The sequence below is a fragment of the Clinocottus analis genome, unplaced genomic scaffold, assembly GCF_023055335.1.
Source record: "Clinocottus analis isolate CAN_PGR_092001 unplaced genomic scaffold, fCliAna1.0.p SCAF_12, whole genome shotgun sequence".
Classification (NCBI taxonomy): Eukaryota; Metazoa; Chordata; class Actinopteri; order Perciformes; family Cottidae; genus Clinocottus; species Clinocottus analis.
The window spans coordinates 5,184,832-5,209,464 of record NW_027175843.1 but is presented as its reverse complement, the minus strand read 5'-3'; the positions used below and the strand labels follow the sequence as shown (position 1 = coordinate 5,209,464).

General features: G+C 47.7%; 1 protein-coding gene across 3 annotated transcripts in view; it reads left to right on the top strand.

Moving 5' to 3' along the window:
* The window catches only part of dachd (dachshund d), a 119,668-nt gene that overhangs the window by 67,946 nt on the left and 27,089 nt on the right, over window positions 1-24,633 (top strand). For all 3 annotated transcript variants that reach the window (XM_068572754.1, XM_068572753.1, XM_068572752.1), the window contains exons 6-7: window positions 4,144-4,259; window positions 11,252-11,404. In XM_068572754.1, the coding sequence (XP_068428855.1) occupies window positions 4,144-4,259; window positions 11,252-11,404 (269 nt within the window). The remainder of the gene's footprint in view (window positions 1-4,143; window positions 4,260-11,251; window positions 11,405-24,633) is intronic.

The following is a 24,633-nucleotide window of genomic DNA, read 5'->3' as shown; positions in this document are numbered from 1 at the left end:
CAGGTTGAATTCCTGGAGATATCCGAAGATGGGAGGAGCGGGCGACTTTCGTGTGTAACTGAATCCACTCACTCGGGCTAAACATTGCATTTGTGGCTTCAATTGATTTATAACGGATCATAATCGCTGCATTAACGGCGCGCTGGGTAATAAGATCTCCGTCACTGCTTCCGTCGACAGAAAAGAGTCTTGATACGGAGATGTCAGAATTCTCTCCTTTTTTTTTTTGGTGTGTGTGTGTGTGCGTGTGTGTGTGTGTGCCAAGAGATCAAAAAACCGAGAAAAAAAAAGCGGCCCTGATATCTCACGCGATATTATACCTCTTATTACGCCCATCACCTCGCGTTGGCTTCCTGTAAGCGGGGCGGGAACGCGGATTTAATTATTGTGCTTTTATTGCATCGCAGCGCTGAAATTGGAACTCGCGCGCGGAGTGTATTGTCGGGCCCCCGTGTAATCTGATTGCCCAGCACGGCGCAGTGTGTTGGATGGTATCAGGTTCCAGCCCGACTCTGCTGGGTCAACACACGGCCGGGGCCATTAAAGGAAGTCTGGTTCAGGGAAAGTTCACCGCTGTTTTCCCTTCGCCATGGTAGCAAAACACACACACACACACACACACACAAAATAAGAGGGAATAGATGCGTAACATATTTGTGGCCCCGGCCCAGAGCTGGTGGGGGCCTATTTTGTTTCCTTAATTGGAGCCAGAGATACGAGGGCTCTGAATATCTTCAGTGTAAATATAAATAAAGCAGGGGATAGAGTTCTTTCAGGATTGACCTCCAATACAGAAATAATATTGTCCAAATAAGTTCACTTTCGAAGCCCGGAGCTTCCTGTTTTTTTAAATGAGGAGATCGTGATGGGAAGGCGGGAAAGATTAGAGAGGACAACAGCGGGCCGAGGCTCGAGAAGAACCCCCCCCAAAAAATTCCAATCATAAATCCAGTTGTGCTAGAATGGCCTAGTTTGAAGCCGTTTCTGTGCCGTGCTATTTAGGGAATCGGCATCTGCTGCTTGATAAATAGCCCGGCTCTTTTGTTCCAGGCCAGGTTGAGTTCCATCTCTGGACTCGACTTACCGGCCGCGGACTGGGAACTAAATTGCACGTCGCTAAAAGGAGCGCCGCGAGGGCCGTGGTGGGACCGGATTCAAAAGAGGAGGTCACTGTCTATCCAGGCTGGGCCTGTTCCTGCAGATGCAGACACCTGCTGCTGCTGCTGCTGCTGCTGCTGCTGCTGCTGCTGCTGCTGCTGCTGCTGCTGCTGCTGCTGGCGACAGCGAGGCGGTCCCCTCTCTTTCTGAGAGGCCTCCCTGTAGCTCGGACGTCCCCTTTCGGTTCAAAGCTCCCTTTTGCGGTCGGTGTGTTGCCTTCACGGCCGGCCAGCGGTCGCTCGTGTGCACAGAGCGGCTGAATTAAATGCAATCCCTTTAAACACCCCGGACACATCCAAACATTACCTCTCCTTTTACTGGCTCTTTGTAACAAAGTTCACATCCTTTGACTTGATCTCAGGTTGATGTGACATTTTTTTTTTCACGTCCATTTGAGGGCCTTTTTCCTACTAGTATTGTTGGTAAAAAAAAAGCCTTTTTACCCATCACATACCCTCTATTGAGGTCTTTCATAAATAATTCAGGTGGAGTACAAGTGAAAGTGATGACAGCAAAACTGTGTGCGATCTCTCCCTCTCATAAGATCAAAGAGGTGCTTCTATAGAAATAGGAATTACATTTCCAGACGTTCCTGGATTGAACGGGTGCTCATTTCTCTCTCTCTCTCTCTCCCTCCCTTTCTCCATCTCTCTCTCTCTCAAGACCCTCCCTTCTCGCCACTTCTTTTCGATCACTTTCTTTTTTGTATTTCCCCCTCCAAAAGGGACACAGTCGGGTGAAGGTCTGCTTTTAGTACCTAAAACCCTTCGGAGCCGGCGTATGAGAGAGTCAGCACATTCAGACAGACAGAGCGAGTGCACTCTATTAGCAGGACTGAGGTAAATAAACCTCACAAGACACGGCTGAATAAATTCAACTGCTAAGGCGGTGTGCTATCTGAGCTGTAACACGCCGCATCGCTCTGCAGACACTGCCTTTGGGAGATGTAGTGAAATGTACTGTAACACAAACAGCCTCATGTATATATATATATATACTGTACGGGGCTGATAAAGTCCTGAGTGAGCCGTCAACGCTGAGAAGAAAACAGAACAGCTCATGGGTTGAGCCGCAATGATTATTTTACGTTTTTTACATTTTTTTTTTTATAAACCCATAAATCAGTCGTCTAAAAATTATTTGACAAAGATTCAAATCCAGACAAAGTAAAAATACAAAAAACACAAACAATAGATGAAAAAATACGAAACAAATAGAGCGCCTATATAATATATAAGTACCTATAAAGTTATGTTTTTCTGGGGACAACAATTGGAACTACCGACACACGGGTAATAAGTTGGATGCCTCGCTGTGTGGACGTGACTGACTTTGTGCAACTAAATTTAACACACCAATATACAGGTGTAAATTTACCAAATTGCTAGTAATTAAAAAACTGGTATCCGTTAACAGATCGGCCCACTGGTACCCGACCCAGCAGCATCGGTACAGGGCCATCTAATGCAATACTCGGTTCTGCCGAGTGAAGCCGAAGCCGAAGTATCTTTAACCCTGCGTTCTTTCTAATGTCCATCAGGGGCGACTCCTCTGGTTGTATAAAAGTCTATGAGAAAATTACATTTCTTCCCCCTTGATTTATTCCCTCACAGTAAACATTGTAAACATGAGTTTATGGTCTCAAACTCTAGTTTCAAGTCCAGATTCAAGAATTCTAAGGTCCTTTAGACTCAAACGACCATAAAGGAGGGTATGCTGTCGGGCTTACTGTGATTGACAAACCCTGCGCTGCTAAGTCCTGCATCTCTGCATCGGCACGCCCCTTCAAACCTCATTAACGGAATAAAAATGAACTTTGAAAAGGGAGAAGAAGCTCATCCAACACGTCCCGGGTTTGATTTCCGGGCCTGTCCTCCCTCCTGTTTATCCCCGCGCGGTTACGGCGCACTACGGAAGCCCTTCAGGTGCTTTAAAGATGGATTAAACTCAGTTCATATCACGGAGAACTTAGTCTCCCGGTAAAGCTTCAAAATGGACTATTGTATGTGAAATAATGTATGAAGCCAATATGTCACCTGTGTCAAGTTGCCATAATTCATCTTCAGCCGAGACACCCAGCTCCTTGTTCATAAAGAATATACCTCTATGGCATCGTGCCCCCCCCCTCATTATACTACTCATTGCAGGGTTTTTTTTTCTTCTTCATATATACCCTGTAGGCTTTTCTTTGTAACTATAAGCCAGCAAAGTAGGTATTGATTGCAACTCGAAGCTGTATTAATAAGTGAGCGAGTGAGATGTGTGGAGAGTCAGGGGTGTATCTGCTTTGAAGGCCTTTTCTCCTGCACACTGAGGTGGCACAGTCATTTATCACGGCTGGATCTGTGCCCCTCGTTTGGTGTAATAAAACTCCCCCATCAGAAACCGTCCAACAGGTCTGAATCACTCTGTCACACCACCTTCCAGCTAAGGCGCGCATTAAATCAAGCAAGCAGAACATTTCCTAAGGCAGCCATTGCCTTTTAATTTCCTGAAGAACCTTAAAATATCATTCATTACCAGAACTACACATATTTGGTTTTTAAAAGTCTCATAAATCAATAGTGGCCTGACTGCAATAATTATAACAAGTTAACATGTAATTTCCAGGCCGAGGGCCGCGCGGCCGGATTTTAGCATATGCAAACGAGGCAATTCAAACAGTGTGGGGATATTAATACGGGGGAACAGGTAACGAGGTACGGGTTATGAATTATGCATCAAAAAGTGGTTGATCTTCAATAAAGGAAATGAATTCACCGTGTAATCTAATTAGTTATGGAGGTCTATTATGTTGAGCTGCAGAAAGCAACTGTCCTTGAAAAGAAATTTATTTACAGTACATGTTAGCTCTTTGGAATGGAATTGCATTCTGGAGTGCTCCAAACGTTAACACCCCCTCCCTCATCGTCCCCCCACCGCCAGCCTCCTCCTCCTCCTCCTCCTCCTCCTCCGTCTCATCCTTTCTCTTGCCGTGTGTTTCAGCTCCAGACCGGGCCGACCTCCGAAGAGGACCCAGAGTGTGACATCGTTGGAGAACCCCCACATCATGCCCCACTCGGTCCCCGGCCTCATGTCCCCCGGCATGATCCCACCCACAGGTACGGCTCGGCCCTCTCTGTCACAGCCGCTGAGGCTCTTAACTCCAACTGTCTGGGTCTCTCCTGTCTCCCTCTGTGTCAAGCACACACCCACCCACACACACTGACACACACACACACACACACACACACACGCAGGCAGCCTCCCCACCAGTGGCCTCCCCGCAGCTCGTCCTTTCAAATGGCAACCAGTCCAAAGTGACACATGCACCCGAACCACCAGACACCAGCCGCTCGCTCGTTTACCAAAAACAGATCCTCGTGCTCAGCCCGCCGGAAACCAATAGGGGGAGGGGGTGGGGGTGTGTGGGGTGTGGGTGTGTATGTGTGTGTGCAGGGGAGAATAAATTGGAGTGGAGATCTTTTCTCTCAGATTATTCCAGTAGATGTTGCGTTTTTTCGCCCCGGAGTGCATTCTAATTAGTGCGATTAAATCCACTCCACTGGTATATGTACATAGGCAGTGATGATGCTAAAGCGAGCTTATCGCCACGAGAATCAACAACAAGCGCGCCCGTGCTCCGACTTACCCCCTTTGGGCCGGGTCTTATTGCAGCCGGCGCTTTTGTTCTATTTGTGGCCGGGCTTCGCCGCGCCTGCTTTGATGTCGGCGGCTGTAAATGCTCCGATTTGCATATTTCCGCCTTCCCCTCTCCAACGTCTTTTAACGACGTCGCGCCGCCGCCGAACGGAGCCCCCACCTTATTCGTACGCCCGTCCACGGTGCACGTTTACAGAGATTAAACCACCCCAGCTGGGTTTATTTTTTATTCCACGGCCATCTTGGTTGTGTGACCGTTTTATCAGACTCGTTGTTGTTATCCAGTCTGGAACTGTGTATGTTTTCTTCTTCTTCTTCTTCTTCTTCTTCTTCTTCTTCTTCTTCTTCTTCTTCTTCTCTTTGCCCGGCAAATGCAGCGTCCGCGAGGGGTTTTGAAATGCGGTATTAAGCAGAGATTGGAGCCATCCTTGTGATTCAGTACAATGGAGGCTCGCAGGCCAGCGCTTTGAACTGTGGGAACAGGGTGAGGTGGTCACTGGCAGTGTGGAAGACAAACTTAAAGGGGCCGGAGTGAACACACAGGAGGACAATGATGAGAGGGACCCATGTTATTTAGTGGGACATAAAGCAACAGAAAAAAGGCCTTTTGATATCATCCCCCTTTTCAGCCCACAGGGACTCTATGATCTTGACATTTAGTCGGCCTATTCGGGCGGCGTGGGGGGGGGAGAGATAAAATAATTGAGTTTTTTCGACATTCTCATAACGGCCTTGAGCTCCTCGATTGCGGCGAGACGGAACTTCTCCATCCGTTTCAGTATCGTAATTAAAACCATTTATTGTTTTTGATTACGACGCTAAGCGTCAAGCGTCAAGGGAAGTTACAGATTTCGACGGCGTCATAATGAAGTATAATTGACCACACATAAGTTGGCATCTAAGTAGGCGACTAATTGATCTCCCTGTCATGTCCAAATGTGCTGATTGATGATTTAAAAAAGAAGAAGAAGAGAAACAGTGACATTGAGAAACTGTCTTAACTAGTTACACTATCATGTCATGTCATATTAGTTCATGTTTCAGATGAGTTAGCTCCCAGCACACACACACACACACACACACACACACACACACACTCAGACAGTACCATGTGGGCTCCGGCAACACTCCAGGATGGGACACCCCCGTGAGATGTTTCAGCTCGCCTTGCGATAGGAACGGGACGTTTTCGCACATTTCTCATCCGTTGTGCCGCGATGGAACCGACGCTGCGTTCCTCGCTCAGTTTTTCGCGTCGTGTTTTTTTTTTACTGTGATTTTGATTTCTTTTTTTTTTAAATATTAGACGTTGACGCTAATCATATATGGGTGAAATCAATATTCAGCCGTTTTCAACGCAGTGGAAAGATGTCTTCTCCTCACTCTAACAGGACCAGAGAGGCCTATGTGAAACACACTGTTAACATATGTATCTTTGCCCTTGGCACCGGTTCCATTTAGAAAAGGACATCTTAATATGCTTAGGTTTCCATTTAAGGGATATATATATATATATATATGTATATATATATATATATATATATATATATATATATATATATATATATGTATGTGTGTGTGTGTGTGTGTGTATGTGTGTGTGCATGCGTTCATGCCCTCAGGGAGGGGGGTTGTGCGGGGCAGGCGGTGCTGGAGCTTTTCCAGTTGCTGATGCATTACAGGCAGATTGAGCCCCCCAAATCGGATTATTTTTGCAGCGGACTGACACCACACTGAGATGACATCTCCTTTAAAGTGGAGAGGGCCTCCACTCACACTCTGGCCACTACTTAAGCAGCAGCTTCAATATAATTCATTTATGTCCCGGACACGGGCTCCAACCTTTTGAATAACGCAAGAGCACTGCGTTTACCATTAGAGAAATGAATGTCACCTACATCTAACCGGAGGTGCATCCTGAAAAGAACAAAATATATACATATATATATATATATATATATATATATATATATATATATATATATATATATATATATATATATATATATATATATTTCCTTATGCTGTCGGGCTCCTATATATATACACACACAAGCATGTGTGGAGAGGCGATTCTTCTTGTCGGTGGTTGGAGACGTTTTCTAATATTTATGTTCTTTTGATGTACAATTAGCGCGTCAGCTTCTGGAGTGGACCGTCTAATCCGGTGCCACTTGGAGCCGTCTCTAAAATAGATCCAGTGTGTGCGCGGCAAGGTAATTTAGTGTCCCTTCTTTGTGCCTCGGCCTTCCCCCCGCCCCCCCTCCCCTCTCGGCCCGCCCCCGCTCGTCATAAGGTTAGCGCGCTGCGTAATTGATACTAAATTTCTCATGATGTGGATAGCACAGTTCAAGTGGCGCGGTGTACCTAAGAGTCGCGTTGTTCCCAATCCCCCCCCCCCTCCCACCCCATCCCCAGTTTGTCATCGCCGCGCTGACACCAGTCCATGCATAAAATTATATGCCTCGCTCATTGACATGGAGTGGCGCTTATCCTCGCTTGCCCCGATAAATAAAAGTGTGTTTTCCATTGTTGTCCGGGCCCGGAACAGAGACAAAACAGAAGCACAACAGATAAGCTCGGCTCATTTTCTTTTCTTTTCTTTTCTTTTCTTTTTTTTTTTTTCTTTTCCAAGAGAAAGTCGTAAAAGTCAGTCTTGGGTGCGCTGGCGCGAAGTTAATCTGATTTTAATTTAATTATAGGAGTTAGTTGCGGAGGGCACAGGCATCGGGGTGTTTGTTGTAAGAATGTTCTGACATTGGCGCAGGTATGGGGCAGCTAGCATGTTAATTAATGATGAAGATCCTGACAATATGCAGAGGCATGACAGCGTTAAGCCAGTCGGCTGCTGCTTCCTTTGCATATTAATAGATCCTTCATTATTATTTAATATGACAGCTGCTCCAAGGGCTACCATCAGACCTTGTCTCTGTTATTTGCTGTTTTGTGCTCCCCATGTGACAGTGCCACGCTATTCTCCTATTTGTCCAAATGCTCCCCTTTTCCTCTCGCCGGGCTGGTGCGGCTCTCTACATGCGGCCGCGCTGTTTGCTTTGTGCAGCGGAGGACTCTCACTTGCGTCTATTTAAGAAGGAGTGTGGGGGAGGATGGGGCGGGGTGGAAAAAAAGTGTCTGAATCTAAAGGTGACTTTGAAAGAATATACGAGGCAGGAATTGTTTTGTTTGCATAGTAATGAATGCAGATTAGCACTGAGTGGGATTGGTCTTGTTGACGTTCACACTTCCAGTGGCTTAATGGACTTGTTGCTGGGCGCCAGCGTCTCCCCGGCTTCCTTATTACAGCCACTGCATTAGACAGGAGGGAGGGAGGGGGGGGGGTCGTCATCTGGATATGACAATTGATCCGCCCAAATGGAACAATTATCAGAACAAAGATTCCAATTCATGGAGTGTGTCACTTAGTCAAAGACGGGCCGGGAGGAGGAGGAGGGGGGTGGGGGGGATGATGAATGGGGGAAAGAATGGAAAAGCGATCATTCCGTGTGTTTCGCTGTGGCGCAAATCAATTCCTCAGCATTTTATTCACTCGATGCGTATTTGATCAAAACCTGTCACCGTCTCCGTGTATTCGTTTCTCTCTCTTTTTCCCCTCTCTCTCTCTCTCTCTCTCTCTCTCTCTCATTTCTTATCTTGTGACAATTTCTCCGGGTTCAACGTAGTCCAAAGGGAAGCGGCAGACAGAGGACACGCGGGGCTGCAGTGCCAACGAGCCACCGGGCTGTCGTAGCCACAAGTTAGAGAGCGCCGCAAAGCGCCACTGCGGCAGTCCTCTTGAGCGGCACCTGATTTGTGGGGGGAATTTATCACACAAACAGCCCAGAGGTGATTTCAATATTTACTCGGGCGGTCTGTTCTGCATACGTCTCATTTGGAAAACAGTTGACTCTTGCCCATTATACACAAATGAAGGCTGACCTTCAGACTGGGCAGAGGCCACATTCATTATGTGGAGAAGTATCACCTTCTTATGAGGCAATGGCTCCCCCCCCCCACACACACACACGCACACACCCACCCTGTCCTGCCCATGCATATTGAACAGCAGCCGGGGCCCCGTTGCAAACGAGAGGGCCCTCGCTGACATGATGTATACTGTACGTCAATATGGTGCTGATGTATTTTAAGATGCAAACAAGGCTTTAAATTATATGCACCTGCATGTCAGAGGCTCAGAGTGACTCTCGCCATCTGCCTATCAGCTCGGGATGAGAGGAGGAGGGAGGGGGGACGAGGGGACGAGGAGGCGGTGGGGAGAGTAGGGGGGGGGGGGGGGGGGGCTCCCGGGCCTTTCGCTGCTCTCGCATGCCGCGTATCCGCGCCGGCGTATCTAATAGAGCCACATGTTCGGTTTCAGCTCCTCCTTGTACTGGCGCTCCCTCCCTTCAGACGCATTGGCTAATAGCCGCTCTTGAGTCCCCCGTCACGGAGACGTGACAGCTCGGTGATGATAAACGCGGACGCCGCCTCGTTCTGCGGCGTGCGAGCGCGCGCACGCAGTATCTGCGGCGGCCCGGCGATGTACCGAGTTCTGGATACGGGTGATTCCGCTAATAGGCGCATATCTTTATTTTATTTCTCTCCCCCCCCCACACCTGGTGTGTATCCTTCATTTTTGTTTGACGGAGGTTGGGCGAGAAGGGGTCTGGGGTGGGGTGGGGGTTCTCTTCGGGGACCTGGAGGAGCTTTAGCGCTATCGGTCCCTGCGGTTTGAGACCATCCTCATGAATAAAGATTTCAGTCACGTTGACCAGAACCCTGGAAATACCACAATGACACAAACCCCGGTGCTTTATGATCTCTGCAGTGTGCTCGGCATACGCACGGCCGCCAATCTCAGACTCACTGCATCAATCATGTGGAGTCCATCGTGACCGGGGGGCGGGCGGCGCCGACGACCGGCGTCAAACACCGGCGCTACGAGCGCGTCGTTCTGCGTTTTTTTTTTTTTTTTTACGGACGGCGGGCGGAAACGTGAACGGCGCTTTGTTAAACGCGGTGTCAATAGTCATTTAGTCTGCAGATGAAGACGGCAGCCCGAGGGGCCGAAGAGCATCCGTGCAGAATGCTCGGAGATATTTGGCATGTTGTCAAAATGTTTCAAGTGGTGGAGGCTGATTAATGAATCAGCCTCCACCACGACAACACGCTGTATTGTACCATGGAAGCTTCCTTAAAAAACAGTTTGGTATCCTATGTTACAGAGGGCAGAGGTCAGGCTCCCAGGGTAGGAAACTTTCTTTTATTTAGGTGTTTTTTTTAACGTTTTATTTAGGCAGCTTAATAATATACTTGTCTTTTAATATCTGAGGCAACTAAAACATTCTTCCCTTTTTTCCGTTTGGATTTCGCGGCGCCCCCGTCCACAAAAGGGTCTTTTTGTCTGTCGGCTCATTCACTTCCTGACTATGTTGGGTTTTGCTTTTGAGAACGCAATATTGACGGTATTGAACTTGACCTTTTTTTTCCTTTTTTTTTCTTCTTCCTTTTTTTGAATGGAGCATTAGTTCATTCCCCACACACGGCCCCCTCCAAGTGCTGAAAGTACTCAAAGCCGTTTTACAAGTGTCGGATTAAAAAAAAGAAGAAGAAAAAAAGAAACCTTGAATCCTCGGCACATTGTTTAAAGTTTTCCATTCTGCTTGATGACTGGCCTCGACTCTCACAAGGGCCGCGTTATTATGAGACACTACACTATATAGCGGGGAGGAATTTGAATACCAATGTTCGGCATTATTCAGGGCGATTAGATCTGTTGAATACATTAGACACTATCATCCAAACACCCTCCATAAGGAGAATGTTGAGACACTGCTCCCTCTCTGTGTTTGTTCACATGTATTGAAGCTTTCTCCCTTTATGTCTCCCCTTTTCTCTCTCTGACACCCCCCCCCCCATGCCCCCTACCCATGTCACTCTGTATTACTGTTTCTCTGTTATATTTATAAATATCTATGTATATACAAATACAAGTGTATTATCAGATGTACATACAAAGTGCTTGCATAGCTATCTTGACTGCATCTTTTCCCATCATGCTCCAAATACATCAATATAGTAGTGAGCAATGACCAACATTCACAAACATCATATGCCTCCACAGACACACACACACACACACACACACACACACACACACACACACACACACACACATACGGATCCATCCCATCAGCATGATAACCTGCTGTGAAGATATCCTCTGTCAAAGATGAAAAACCAAGCTGTGATCTCATAGGCTCTTATTCCCCGTAGTGTATAAAATTATTCATTGTTTTATTATTTCAAAAGTCCTTTTTCTTTGTGTGTTTTTTTTCCCCGCCAGGGCAGGATTTTCACAGAGGTTTTGCAGGTGCAGCAGCTCAGCCCCAGCAGACATGTAGTGCGTGGTCTGTAAGTGCTCTGTCTCGTCTCTCCTGCCTCCTCTCTCCAGGCCTGACAGCGGCGGCGGCAGCAGCTGCCAACGCAGCCATCGCGGAGGCCATGAAGGTCAAGAAGATCAAGCTGGAGGCGATGAGCGGCTACCACGGCAACACCAACCACCACGGCATCGACGGAGAGAACGGAGACCTCGGCTCCAGCGTCGGTGAGGACACAGACGCTGCACTCGCACGAGCGGAAGGCAAACGCATGCTGCAGACCGTTTGATGTGCAGACACACACACACACTTAGGATATTAATGCATTCATGTCGACTTTTTGACACACACTCAGAGGATTCAAAGACCAAAGCCGAAAGGGTTGAGGCAGTTTTTATTAATAGGGCCACTTGCAAGATTTTGGCAAGCAATTATTGGACAATGGTGGAGCACATCGTAAAACAATAAATTACTTAAAAATACTTAAAGATAACTGGCCAAATTTGAAATAGAGACAATATGTTTGAGCTGAAACATGTGTGGCCTATACTGAAAAGATTTGTCGAGAACCAAGGGATCCAATAACAGAAATACCTGCCGTATATCCGTCAAGCTGTCAGAGCTGCCATGAAGCCCACACTGTCACTAACTGCACTCCCTGAATAAATATGTTCTAATTCATAGAATAAACAAAAAGAGATATCGGAGAGAAGCAGACCGAAGGGTCCACAATATGTGTGAAGGACGTCAAACTGAGCAGTGAAAACAGGTTAAAGAGATGAAGGTAGAAGCTGAGGCCGGCCGATCACAGAGTTCAAGTGAACCAATGGAGGCAGAAAACAATACAGTGATCCTTTAAAGCTGGGTCTTTATTCACTGTTACAATCATAAAAAAGAAGCACGTGTACACATTCAGTATACCTTCAGTAGCTAGCATAGCATAGAAGTGCTAATGCTAGTAAATGATGGGCTAACTGCTAATGTTAGCTCCACAGAAGCAAGTATCCCTGTTACGCAACGTTTAACCATGATGAGCTCCAAATTTGACAAATCCAGCCAAAACCCCCCCCCCCCAAAAAAGAATGAAGGATTCATAGAGCAGAGACAATGCTACGCTATGATTGGCTAGTCTGCGTACGAGCGGCGGGACTTCTGCTGTGTTCACACCAAACGCGAAGCAAAGTCCTGTTTGATCACAGGTTCAACAAGCCACACGTCGGCTGGTTCCCTCCGGCTGTATCCACCCAAAACATTCAATGTGGCCGTGATTTAATTGTGCTGAAATAATTACATAATGACGCAGATTTGTAAAAAGTCTGAATTCATGCTGTGTTAGTTCTCTCCTTAAGATCTCAACAAACATGTTTCAAAAGGTGTATTATCTGAATGGAGTTTGGTTTGATCGGTGCTCACCGTTGCTAACATTGTAGCTTCTCCATCACGAATATAGATATGGCAGCGTCGAATGGTTGGAGCGTTTCTGTATCAACACGAGGTATCGTAGAGCTCTGGGTCAACACCTACAGCAAGAATATTGTTTTCCTCATTTCTGATTCAACAACTTCGGGATGTCAGTGTGGAGGACAATCTCAAAGCAGGACATTTGCTTTGTGTTTGGTGTGAACGCATCACTCGTGACACAGAAGAATCATGTACAGGGCTTCATGAATCGCAACATGCTCACGCTACTTCTCCGGACCACACTTGTTCTTCGTCTCGCCGCCAAAATCAATGGCAGTTTGTTGTGAAGCTTTTTTTCTTCTTCTTTAAAAAAAAATAAAAATACATATTATGCATAACCTACATCGACAGGACCACAAAACAAAACCTCTTTGCTGGAGGTAATGACTAACACCACACAAACTGAAAGACTTCCAGGCCGTCTCCGCCGCTGCACTCTTAATAAAAAAGGGAAATATTGTTTTTGTTCAGTTTGCATGCACTGTAATTATCCACGGCGTGAGGTAAGTCTTGTTTTCTCTTGAAGTGTTCCATGTTCGTGTTGAAAGATAAAGAAAAAAAATAAAAATAATGAAATTGTTAATAGCTAAGTGAAACTGTGAACACAGTTTCCCAAAGCTATCAGCTTTTAACAAGCTCTAATTGAATTGCTGTGAGAGCATTGGTTTTTTCTTTTTTTTTTTCACTCTGTGCCATTTCAATTAATTATTAGTCCCAAAAAGCAGAAGGATTTTCCCAATATCACACAGAAGCACTTAGTGTATTAAAGAGAATGATAATGTATGTTATTGCGGATTCATGAGCCCATACCAAATTATAAACCAAATGTAATCCCCATAGCTTTGGTTGCTAAATGGAGGTTTTGATTCACTTACTGTAATAAATGGCTCGGCTCCTGAATGCATTTCATCAGTAATACTTGACACCGCGGAGCGTACGGCGTGTGAGATGAAAACAGGATGTGTTTCTAAACACATTTAACAATGCAGAATTCATAAAGTGTGAGGTCATCACTCCAAGAGAATGGGGTATGTGAAAAAAAAAGAAGAAGAATACGAGCCCACGAGGTCACAGAAATAAAGATAAATGCGAGTACCAACAGCAAGGCTGTGGCAATGGAGCTAATAAGAAACTGTTTTATCTTTTTACAATTTAAATTGCAACCTTGAGCCCACAGCCAGCCACACAGGCTCCCGGTAGAATCATAATTCTGGCGAGGGGGGTGAGAGGGGTGAGGGGGGGAGAAGCAGCAGCTCTAGGTGTGGGTGCACGGGGGCCACAGCATTAGCTCTCTGAGTGAAATATATGGCAGCGACGCCTCTCGGCCCCATCCACAATCAATTGGATTCTTTTTCCTTTAATATTTACTCGCAGCGATGAGATGCTCGTCTGCATGGTGATGAACAGTCTGCCACTGGCGTTTGAAGGTGACCTGTCAGCGAGTATGGACAAATCTCTCGCTCGCAGAAATGTAGAAAATAAATCATTAGGGGCAGGCAGTCAGACAGGGGCCTCTCTCTCTCTCTCCCTCTGTCTCTCTCTCTCTCTCTCCAACTCCCTCTCTCTCTCTCTCCCCCTTTCTCCTCGGATTTAAATCAGCCCAGATTTATGATTTGAATTAATGCTTCGTTTGGTCAAAGGAATGGTCGCCGAGACAAATGATGTTTGGTACTGAAGCCATCCTAATATTGATTGCCGGGTGTCGCGGCAATCTCTTGTTTATATCAAGCACTCTCCTGTGACAGGGGTGGCCAGCAGGAGTCATCCCGATAATACGGCGGAGAAATATGGCCCCCGTCGCTCGACACCGCCGGGGCCACGGAGCGCAGCCGGCGGCGCGCCGCCTCCTTCATCCGCCTCGCTGTGGCTTACGCACACTTGTTTATCCTTTGATGTCCCCCCCCCCCCCCCCCCATTTTGTTATTTCACAAGAACTGAATTACGGAATTGTTCCGTAAGTGTCTCGCTCCTATTTTGGAGTGTGAATGCCTAATATGTCTCAGGTCTCGAGCCCATTATCCAATAGCGATCCAAAACACATAAATCACTTGACTGATATAGCATGGAGCGGGTGGGGTGAGGGGGGGGGGGTAGTTATTTTGGCCTTGGCTTTGTTGGGACTGGACCTGACTGTTGATCACAGCGCTGACTAGGCTATGACTTCATGCATGTTTTGTTTTTATCCCACAGCTGCTCTTGAGGAAATGGACTGGAGTTATTTTATTATTTTTTTTATAATCACCCAGCTTAAACTAAGACGCACACAAACGGATGTGTTTACTTCCACAAATGCTGTTACCAGCCACAATATGATAATGAGAAGGATAATACCTACTAAGGGACATAGATTTATTTAATCAGAGAGCGCTTCTACATTAACCCCCCCCCCCTCTCCCAAAAAAAAAAGAATTAAACCTCCTCGGGCTAAAATACAGGTGCCTCATCTCAGTGTTTGTCTGAAGCGGATCTTTGTGAAGAGCTTTAAAGCGAAAGCACAGCGAGCCAGCCGGTGAAGGACACTCTGTTCTGTTTGTAGAGTTGGATTGCCCGTCGCTGTCTTTGTGTTGATGTAAATGGAACAGGCTAATGTTTCTCCCTCGCATTAAATATTCATCACAATTAGACCTTCCTGTTTGCATCAATGTTATTAATTATAAGGAAGGAGAATAAAGAAAGAAAAAAAACAGCCAGTTCAACTCTCAGCCAAAATAACCAACCAGAGTGAGTCAGTGCGGTTACATGGATTCGAATAACTGGCTTAGTCCGACTAAAATCGAATTATCCAGTTCATGTAAACACCTTTATTCGAATAACTGCGGTCCGACTACGATCCGATTAACACCCCTGGATAACTCGATTCGATTCGATTGATAATTCGAATAACGCTGCATGTAAACGCTGAATCGGATCGGAACTGGACAATGCGTTTGTGCGCATGCTCAAGATCCCGCCGCCTCCTCCGTCCCTCCCTCCCAGGTCGTGACCCGGAAGTCGAAAGAGACGATAAGTTGTCACGGCCGGCAGAAACAAACAAACGTAAAAGTCGGGTTACGAGCCGATACTACCTTCGGTGGGTGTCTCTGCTAGCTCCCTGATGTAGCCAGCTAGCGCTGCTGCTAGTTCCCTGTTTGCTCTGCGCTAGCTCCCCGACAACCACCGAAGCTAGCGGGGTTCTCTCCATTATGAAGAGTGAAGAGGTCAAGCGGAGATGGCTGTATCACCACTACATGTAATGAAAACAGCGCCACCTGTCGTATCGGATATGACATGCATTCGGCCAATGATTCGATTTATTCACTGCCATGTATATTCGGATAACAGCAGTTGCCCCGAGAGAGAGCATAGTCCGACTAAAGCAAGATTCGAATTATTACCAGCATGTAAACGCACTGAGTGAGAGAGGAGAGGAAGAAGGGGGGGGCATATATATGTAGTGAGGACTGAGAAAGAGACAGATAAGAAGAGAGAGAGAGAGAGAGAGAGAGAGAGAGAGAGAGAGATGGGAAAGAGAGATAGAATGAGAGGTGTGTGTGTGTGTGTGTGTTTCTTTGATTCCCCCCTCACACCCTTTTAGTTGGGCAGAGGGAGCCCTCTCAAAGCACAATGTGGATTGTTCCCCGCGCCTCTCAGGAAATGCCACAATTACAGATCACAGACCAAGCAAAACACGTGTGGCGCTGGGCCTTTAGGGGGATAAACAGCCCCGTCGTTCTCTCCCAGCGCATTGACCCCAGCCACAACCTTCATTACTGGGAGAGAAAATATTGTCAGCTGCCCACTAACAAACACCTGCCAATTCCAAGAGAAGGAATTGCTTTTTCTTTTTCTTTTTTTTTGCAGCGGAAGGAAAATAAAGTGTTTCTCTGAACCTGCAGGAAAGCAGTGGGAAGCAAAGACACGGCGGCGCTCGTCTTTTCTTTTTGGTGGTTTTCAGCCGTCTTCCGCCCTCTTGTCTCTCTCTGGCCACTGGGTGCTGCCCTGCCACTCATCTGACTCCTAACCACACAGCTCTAATGGAGCTGAAATCCTGTTTGTAATTAGATATGGGAATTCCACTGTCATCGGCCAGCTGATGCCACGACGCAGCGAACGAACAAACTCGTCGACAGACGAGCGGAAAGAGAGAGAAGAGAGGGAGGTGGGGTGGGGGTGGGGGGGGGCAAAAGCCACCACCGCGGCTGCTGCTAACCACGGCTAACTTTTCGTTAGCTTTTTTTGAAATGTAATGTTTTTAATTAATCCCAAACACACTCAGCCTTATAAGCACTCCTTCAATAGAAAAAAACAACAACCCAACAACCTGAAAGCCCTTTTGTCTCACATCTGTGGCTTCCGTCCAGGCCCGTCTGCGCCCCAACCAGGAGTGGTGAGCCACATGCTGGAGGCTGAAGCTGGACGGCTGGTGACAGGTACCTGGAGTGTTGCCTGACTGAGGGTTGAGGGAAGGGGGGGGGAGGGGGGAGATGATGAGGAAGCATCATTCTCCTCTCTTCCCAGGGTCATCAGGCTAATTTCTGCAAGCCCCACCCTCGCGCTTGTATGTTTGCTTGTGTGTGTGTGTGTGTGTGTGTGCATGCATCCGTGCGTGCGTGTGCGTGCTCGTGTGAGACGGAAAGAGGGGGCCTTGGCCCCTGAGAGCGCTCTGTGAGGAGACCACAGCTGTACACTCCCAGCAGCTAATTGGTCCTTATCTAGCTGTCCCATTCATCTTCATTTTTTACCAATTACTGAGCATTATCTGTGTTCTCAGTTGGGTATGGGACTTAATCCTTTTTGGTTAAGCTGGTGCTACAGCTTGCAAATTTCAAATGGAGAAAGGGAGGGTGGGGGAGGTGGAGGGGAAAAGGGTGTGGGGGGGGTAAAGTCATAGCAAAATAACAAACTTCCCATCATCCCTCACCGGCAGGAAGTGATCGATAAACAATGACATCACACGAAGGAGAGAGATGGGGGGGGATCAATTATTGGCGTTATAATTCAAGTCCTTGTTTGCAAACGTTGCAGCTCCATTGATTAGAGCCGGCCTCGTTGCACTCGCCATTATTGACTTGTTAAAACCATATTTTCCTCATCATCAGTGAGTTTTTTTTTTTTTTTTACATTTGTGGTCCCACAGACAACAGCCGCACAAAGCGGGCGGGGGGGGGGGCGTCGTCGTTAATTATTCAGCACGCGTTCATTCTAAAGCACGGCGAGTCCGACAATCCTCCTGTTTACCCCCTTTTCACAAACAATACAAGTCTCGCACGGCGCGCCTCCAGACGGTACATCAAGGCGGCGCAATCTGGGGCAGTTAGCCTTAATTTTCCGAGATCAATGCATAACTAGTCTCCTCTCGATGTGGGGTCCGCGCTCGGCCGCGCCGCAGCGCCGAGCGGAGTCGGCCTGGAGACCGTGCGCTAATTACTGGAGTGTTTACCGCTCTGCTGGATAGCATTTGGTCCATTTTGGATCATACGTGATCAGCGGATAAAGAAGACGCGGTGATGACGGCGTGTGTGTGCGCGAATGGAATTGTGTGTGGGGGACAACAACTCTAATAATAATAGTAATAGTCATCTCTTCTAAAATGGGTGAAATCAGCCGTACGGTACAGTACAGGGGCACACGGACGTGCGTGTCAGCAGCACGTTTTGGCTCCTCCCGCTTTGATAGGGATCTGTTCGGTCACACGCTCATGCGCCAGCTGTCAGCCCGGCTCCACCGCTGCGATTTAATTAGTCTGTTGATGTCCTTTCTAATAATAAAGCTCTCTGGGTGGAGGGACACATCCGACGAGCTAGCTGCGCGCTCCGACCCGCTAGCTGCGCAGGGCGCCTGGCGCCTGGTTGGCCCCGGCGCCGCCTGCTGAATGTGGGCCACGATGGAGGATGGTTGGCGACTACCTGCTCCTCCAGACGGAACGACGGGCCCGGGGCTCAGATCCAGCATCACCCACCCCCCTACTCAATCCTAACCTTAACCATTAGGGGATAAAGCACATACTGACCTGATATGAGTGTCTAGGGGGCAACTTCATCCATCTTCCTCTCTGGCTCTCTTGTGGGAGCCTTTGTCAGCCGAAGCTCTTGAGAGAGACTAGATTGTAGCCATGGGCTGAATGGAATTCACTCTGCGGAAGGAGAGACAACGCGTCGTGTCGCCTCTCCCTCACTGCGACAGAATATTGTCAGATTTATGCATACATAATGTGGTTTATGTTTTTTTGGGGGGGATTCTCGTTATTGTGATATCAAGGCTGCGCCGGGACAAGATGGGGGTTCGTTTAAGCTGCAGGTGTCGGTGGGGATGAGGGAGGGGGGGTTGCATTAAGTGAATCAGCCACACACCGAGCGAGACGGAGAGTGGCAGAGCAGACAGACAGCCTTCCAGCCCAAGTAAAGGGCTTGATGGCTCTCCGTCTCTCTCTCTCTTTCTCTCTTGGGCTTTGGCCCTCACCATCTCTCTATTAGTCTGCCAGGCTCATGGGAGCCAGGTGACAGATAAGCGAAGGGACGACACACACATTTTAATAGACATTTCAAAAGATAAACCCTGATAATCATTCCTCTTTTTAATGAAGTCTAATGTCCTCGTTCTAATTCCGGTTGCGTCGCCCGCTAAGCATCGGCGTTAACACTTGAATATGCATGATTGGGAAATTGTGAGGCGCGCCGACGCTGCGGCAAAAAAAAAACACAACACACAAAACACTCACGCACACACACACACACACACACGCGTGTGAGAGACAACTGCAGAAATAGATTACAATAACAGGGGGGATTGATTAAACATTACTTCCGTAATGATCCATATCAAGTTCTATCATCTCTGAGTGGCGGCGGAGCTTCGTATGGAGCAACGGGCGTGGAAATGTTTGTGCGATTGTCTCTTGCGGTTAGTTCACGGAGAAGAAAAAAAGAAAAAGGAAAGGGAAAAAAAACAACAACTGACCAGTCGAGTTGTCACCCCTCATCAGCATTAGGCCTCATTCTTCATTAATTGGACGGATTAATTTGGATTGCGCTTTGATGCGGGGGAGGAGGAGGAGGATGGGGGGGGGGGTGATGCAATGCGTCGGGCTGTCCCCTCCTCACTATTCTCTGTCAGGTTGCATTTAGCCAGGGAAGGGGCTGACCTTTTGAAAGTGAAGAGATCAACACAATTTGAAAAGACAATGTCACTTGGCGTAAGCGTGATACGTGTAATAAATGACATCCAACCTTTCAGCGATGATGACGAGCTTTTCTCCTTTCTGCAACATCCCCGCGTTGGGCGCGTCATCGCGCCCAACGCGGGGAGTCCTGCTTTTTTTTGGGGGGGGGTGGGGGACTGGAGACACACGTGTGTCGCCCCAAACCGTTCAATTTCATCTGCGGCCGATTCTGTCTAAAAGAGAGACATCAGCACGGAGAGGTGACATCACCGCGTATGTGACAGTAACAACAAAATGACTCTTTAGCTGTGATCACCCTGTGAAAAGGCTCCGATGTGCTGCAATCGGGGGGAGGTGAGAAGCATTGGTGGGATAGAAATAGTTGGTCTTGTTCCACAAAAGCACTCTTGCGTCGGTTGCCTGAGTCGAAAGGTGTTTCTTCTCAATTACGATATGGGAACCCTCATCCAAATAGAGCTATCAGCCATCCTAGAGGCCAGACATCTTCACCATCGCACAGCCTCTCCCTCCGGGGACCGGGGGAGATAAAGAGAGGGAGAGAGGGAGACGGAGCGAGTTCAAACAATGTTAAGGAATTTTGCACAATCGTAGCATGCCCTTCGCCGTAGGAACAAACAGAGAGGAGGGAGGGGCGGGGGGGCTTTTCCATGAACTGTGTTGGATAATTCGTCATTCCGACAAAATACTCTACGCTCGCCTTTTTTTTCCTCTCCCTCTGTTCACTTAAAGGAACGGTTCCTCCTCACCTGTAGTCAATCTAGATCTGGAGCATCCCGCCCTCCCTCCGACGTAATGGGGCTTCAAGGCAATCAAACCGTGGCTGGAGGAAAACAGCTCCGATACGTGACGCTGCTCGCAACGAGGCTTAGAGCGGGACACGCGTCTCCGGAAAGAGACGCCGCTCGTCGAGTCCATCAAAAGCATTTCCTCGGCGCCTTGCAAACACCATGTCGTCCCGTTATGTCGGGGAGAGAAGGCGGACGATACCGCCGACTCTTACAAGAACGTCTCTACGCTGATAAATGGACCTCCAGGTGCGGCGGAGAAATATGAGTATTTGATTTTGGGGATTGAACTGTCCCTTTTTAAGTGTAATTAAATCCAAACTAACGACGTCTCTTTGGACCGGAGTCAGATAAAAATTCATGTTGCAGGCGGTTCACCTTGAACTCATTAGCACCACTGTAAACTATACACTGCATTACTGATTTTCTCTCAGGAGGTGATTGTAATGGAGGGAAGTGAGAGCGCGGGAGGCAGCGATGCTAATTTTTGTAATTAAAACGGATGATCTGATGACCACGTGCAAACCGATCCGAGCCCCGCCCCCCTCCCCCTACTCACCCCATCACCCCCCACTCCTACCAAATGCGATATGACGGCAGAGTGGGGCCGTGATTGATAACGCTCGTCAATATATTTCATTTCAGGAGCTTTAGTCAAATGACAACTGGTTGTCATTGACTGAAAGCAATCTTTTTAAAAGGGGAGCCTTTGCTAAGTATCACATGAAAATGATTCCTCTGTCTGCTTGGGTGTCGCTGTCTGTAGGAGCTTTATTGATTGGGCTTGAATATATTGCACCCGCAGTAGTAACAGCTGCTGGCGATATCTCTCCTCTCCCGCTCGCGGCCTACTGCCGGCGATGCCATGTCGCTGCTGCCGATGCTGCGTCTTTATCAGGAGTGATGTGTGACAAATGTAAAGTGAGCTTGGTTCCGGCCCAAATTAGAGGAGCGGACGGCGAACCTTCGCTAATGTGCCCTGAAGGCCCTCGGCTGTCCCCGGCCCCCCTTAGCCCACGCATCTACAAACCCGCCATTGTCCCCCCCCCCCCTTCCTTCCTTCCCTCACACACACACACACACACACACACACACCCTATACGCTGCGTGTTGTCAAGCACACGAATGTTGGCATGGGTTGGTAAAGGTCATTTACTGTAATGAGATTTGCCACATGCAAGCATATGGCTTGATTATGGCCCCCGTTCGTTAACATTTTCAGGAAAGAGACAAATAGACAGCTAAAACACGGGGGCTGGTTGCGAGGGGGCGGGGGTGGGAGGGCGGGGGAGGCGAGACGTGTTTCGCATTTCTCTCCCCTGGAATAGACGGGAAGAACTTTGTTCGCAACGGATCCGTCGAGGGGGTTTGGAGGAGGGGGGGGGGATGATTGATCTTTCAATTTTCACGAGGAATGCGTGCCATTAGAGGCGAGGATTGGAATTATCCCATAAAAGTTGCCTGCTTTAGATTTTTATACACTTAAAGGACAAACACCTCTGTCTGCCTCCTCCATAACTCCTGCCACATGTTACACTCCGGCAGGCTCGGGGTAGGGAAGCAATTACGTTGCCTCATCAAACCGGCCCGTGTTTTTTCTTATCATGCTTTCTCATACGCTGCGTTGCATTAGGCACGTTGGCAGGGAAGTCTTCGCCCACCTGAATCACAGGGAGAGCGCATCTCTCTTCGGGAACGCATCCCGTCCGCCGATGCGAGAATGTTTCGCTTGAAACGGGTCCAATCATTGTTGCTCTCCGATTGTAAAGGATATTGTTTGCGCGTGTTGTTTTTTTTTTTTGCCTTTCTTCTTTACATTTTTCCTGGCTCTGCATGTGTGTGTGTGTGTGTGTGTGTGTGTGTGTACATACCTATACATATCCAGCGTCTGAGTGTGTACGCTCCCATGTTTACCTCACCTTGTTACTCAGACTGCAGGCCTTTTAATGCGTCCCTTTGTGCGCGTTCGTGAGTGTACAGCAGGTATTTAACAAAGGCAAGATGTTTGCTTTATTATCAACATTAACTGCGTAAACACACACACACACAAAATAAAAGGGCTTCAAAGTTTCATTCAGTGACACTGAGGAGCTGTGGGTGGCTACATCAAAGCCCAATACCTTCCTCTCCCCCCCACACACACACACACACACATTTTAATGAGAAACAGGACTCACCAGCCTTGACTGAACCTGCCATCTGTGTGTGTCTGTTTTTTTCTTGTTTGAGTGTGTGTGTGTGTGTGTGTGAACAGTTGTGTTCCTGCGCGTATGTAAGCATGCGCTTGCGTTGCGTTAAGTGGCACCACGATTGCCAGACAACATATTTATGGAGGCCGCGTCTCACGTTTGATCTCATGGCTGCGAGGCTTCCCTCCCGCCTCACGTGGCGATGCTTCTGATTTTTTTTTTTTTTTTTTTCCAAGGGGGAGATTAATAGTTGTAGTAGTAAAGATGATTAGCGTTTGCGGGGAGACCTCTCAACGTCTCGCCGCGTGACGGGGCGTTTTTTTTACATTTTTTTTTCACGAGACGTTCATTTCCGCGAAAGCCCCTCGACGCGACCGCAACAAAGACCCGACGTTCCTCGCGCCGCCGCCGCCCGCCGCCCGCCTCACCTTTGTTGGAGGAATGCTCGCGCGACATGGGGCCAATTTACAAGCGCAATTAGGGAGCAGAAAAGGCTGAAATTGTTTTGCATCGGTCGACCCATTTCGCGGCTCCAAACCGGAATGGTCCTGTTCTGGTCCGACAGATCGGGAGGAAAGGGAAGGAGCGCCGTGGCTCGATCGGGGGGGAAAAACCCCGAAAAGGCTTAGCGCCGAGCAAATCAGCCCTTTGTCTCGTTCAATTGGAATCAAAGGATAAGCAGGAATGTTTGTTTGACAACAGCATTTACAATGCATTGTTCTGAAGCCCAGAGCCTCCCAAACAAAGACAGATAGGCTTTAAACAAGTCATTTAATTAGCAGCGGATCCCCGGCTTTGGCTGCGCCAACCAATTATACATTCCTGAGGCATGTGCAGGTCCTATTTCACGGGGAGCGCGAGGCAGATCCTCTCCAGCCCTGTCTCTTACAGTACATCTCTCCCCTTCCATTTAAGAGAAGGTAAATAGCCCAGACAGACAGCTTCATTAGCCAGCGTCTGAAGAGCGCCGGGCCGATTGTCGCTTAAATAGTGCGCTTTTACTGCAGGGCCCAGCCGGCGACCTCCGATCAATTACAGCTGACATTATTGTTTGTCAGGAGGCTTTTTTCTTTCTTTCTTCTTCTCTGCCTGGACATAAGGAGTAAAAGGAAAAAAAAAAACACAACATCAGGCCTGAGCTTTGGCTGGAAATGTAATCTTCCCCCCTCTCTTTGGTTCTTTCGCTCCACAAACAATAAATCATTCACTTGAAGAGATAATAAAGTGCCAAGTAGGAGCTAGTTTAATTTTTGTCAGGGGAAATCTGTCCACAACAGAGTTAAGGGTAAGGGGGCTGGCTGCTAGCGCCGTACCTTTTTCAATGACAAGCGGCTTAGTTCCTCTTTTTCTTTTTTTTCCTCCCTTGTTTTCCTCTGCAGGGTGAGACGTCCAGAACGGCTCAAGTCCTGTTTAGATGAAGATTAAGTGCAGCACAAATCACTGCAGGTTATCATTTCTGTCATCGAAAAATAAATTACTGCGCTCTTTTTTTTAATCATTTTAAAGCATTCCACATTCAATCGTTTTTCTGTTTTTTTTTCCGCGGTCACGACGCTTTTCAAGCGGCGGCTGCGATCGCGTTGCCGCGTCGCTTTGGTCCTGACGTAACAGCTTTTCTTCTTCTTTTTTTCCATCACGCTGTTACCGAGGGCTGTTTTTTTTTTAATTCATTCAATTCATCCCCAGCGCGATGCAGATCTTTGCTCATCCACGCGTGAACTCCAGAGCAGCGCGCAACACAATAGCTGAGCTGTTTATATTGGTATTAAGTGATTTGTAGTTTTAATGATGGTAAATAGGAGTTCACCTTTCGCGCGGGTCCCTCAGGCTTACTTCAGGTAAATTACTCCAAAGCGCATTGT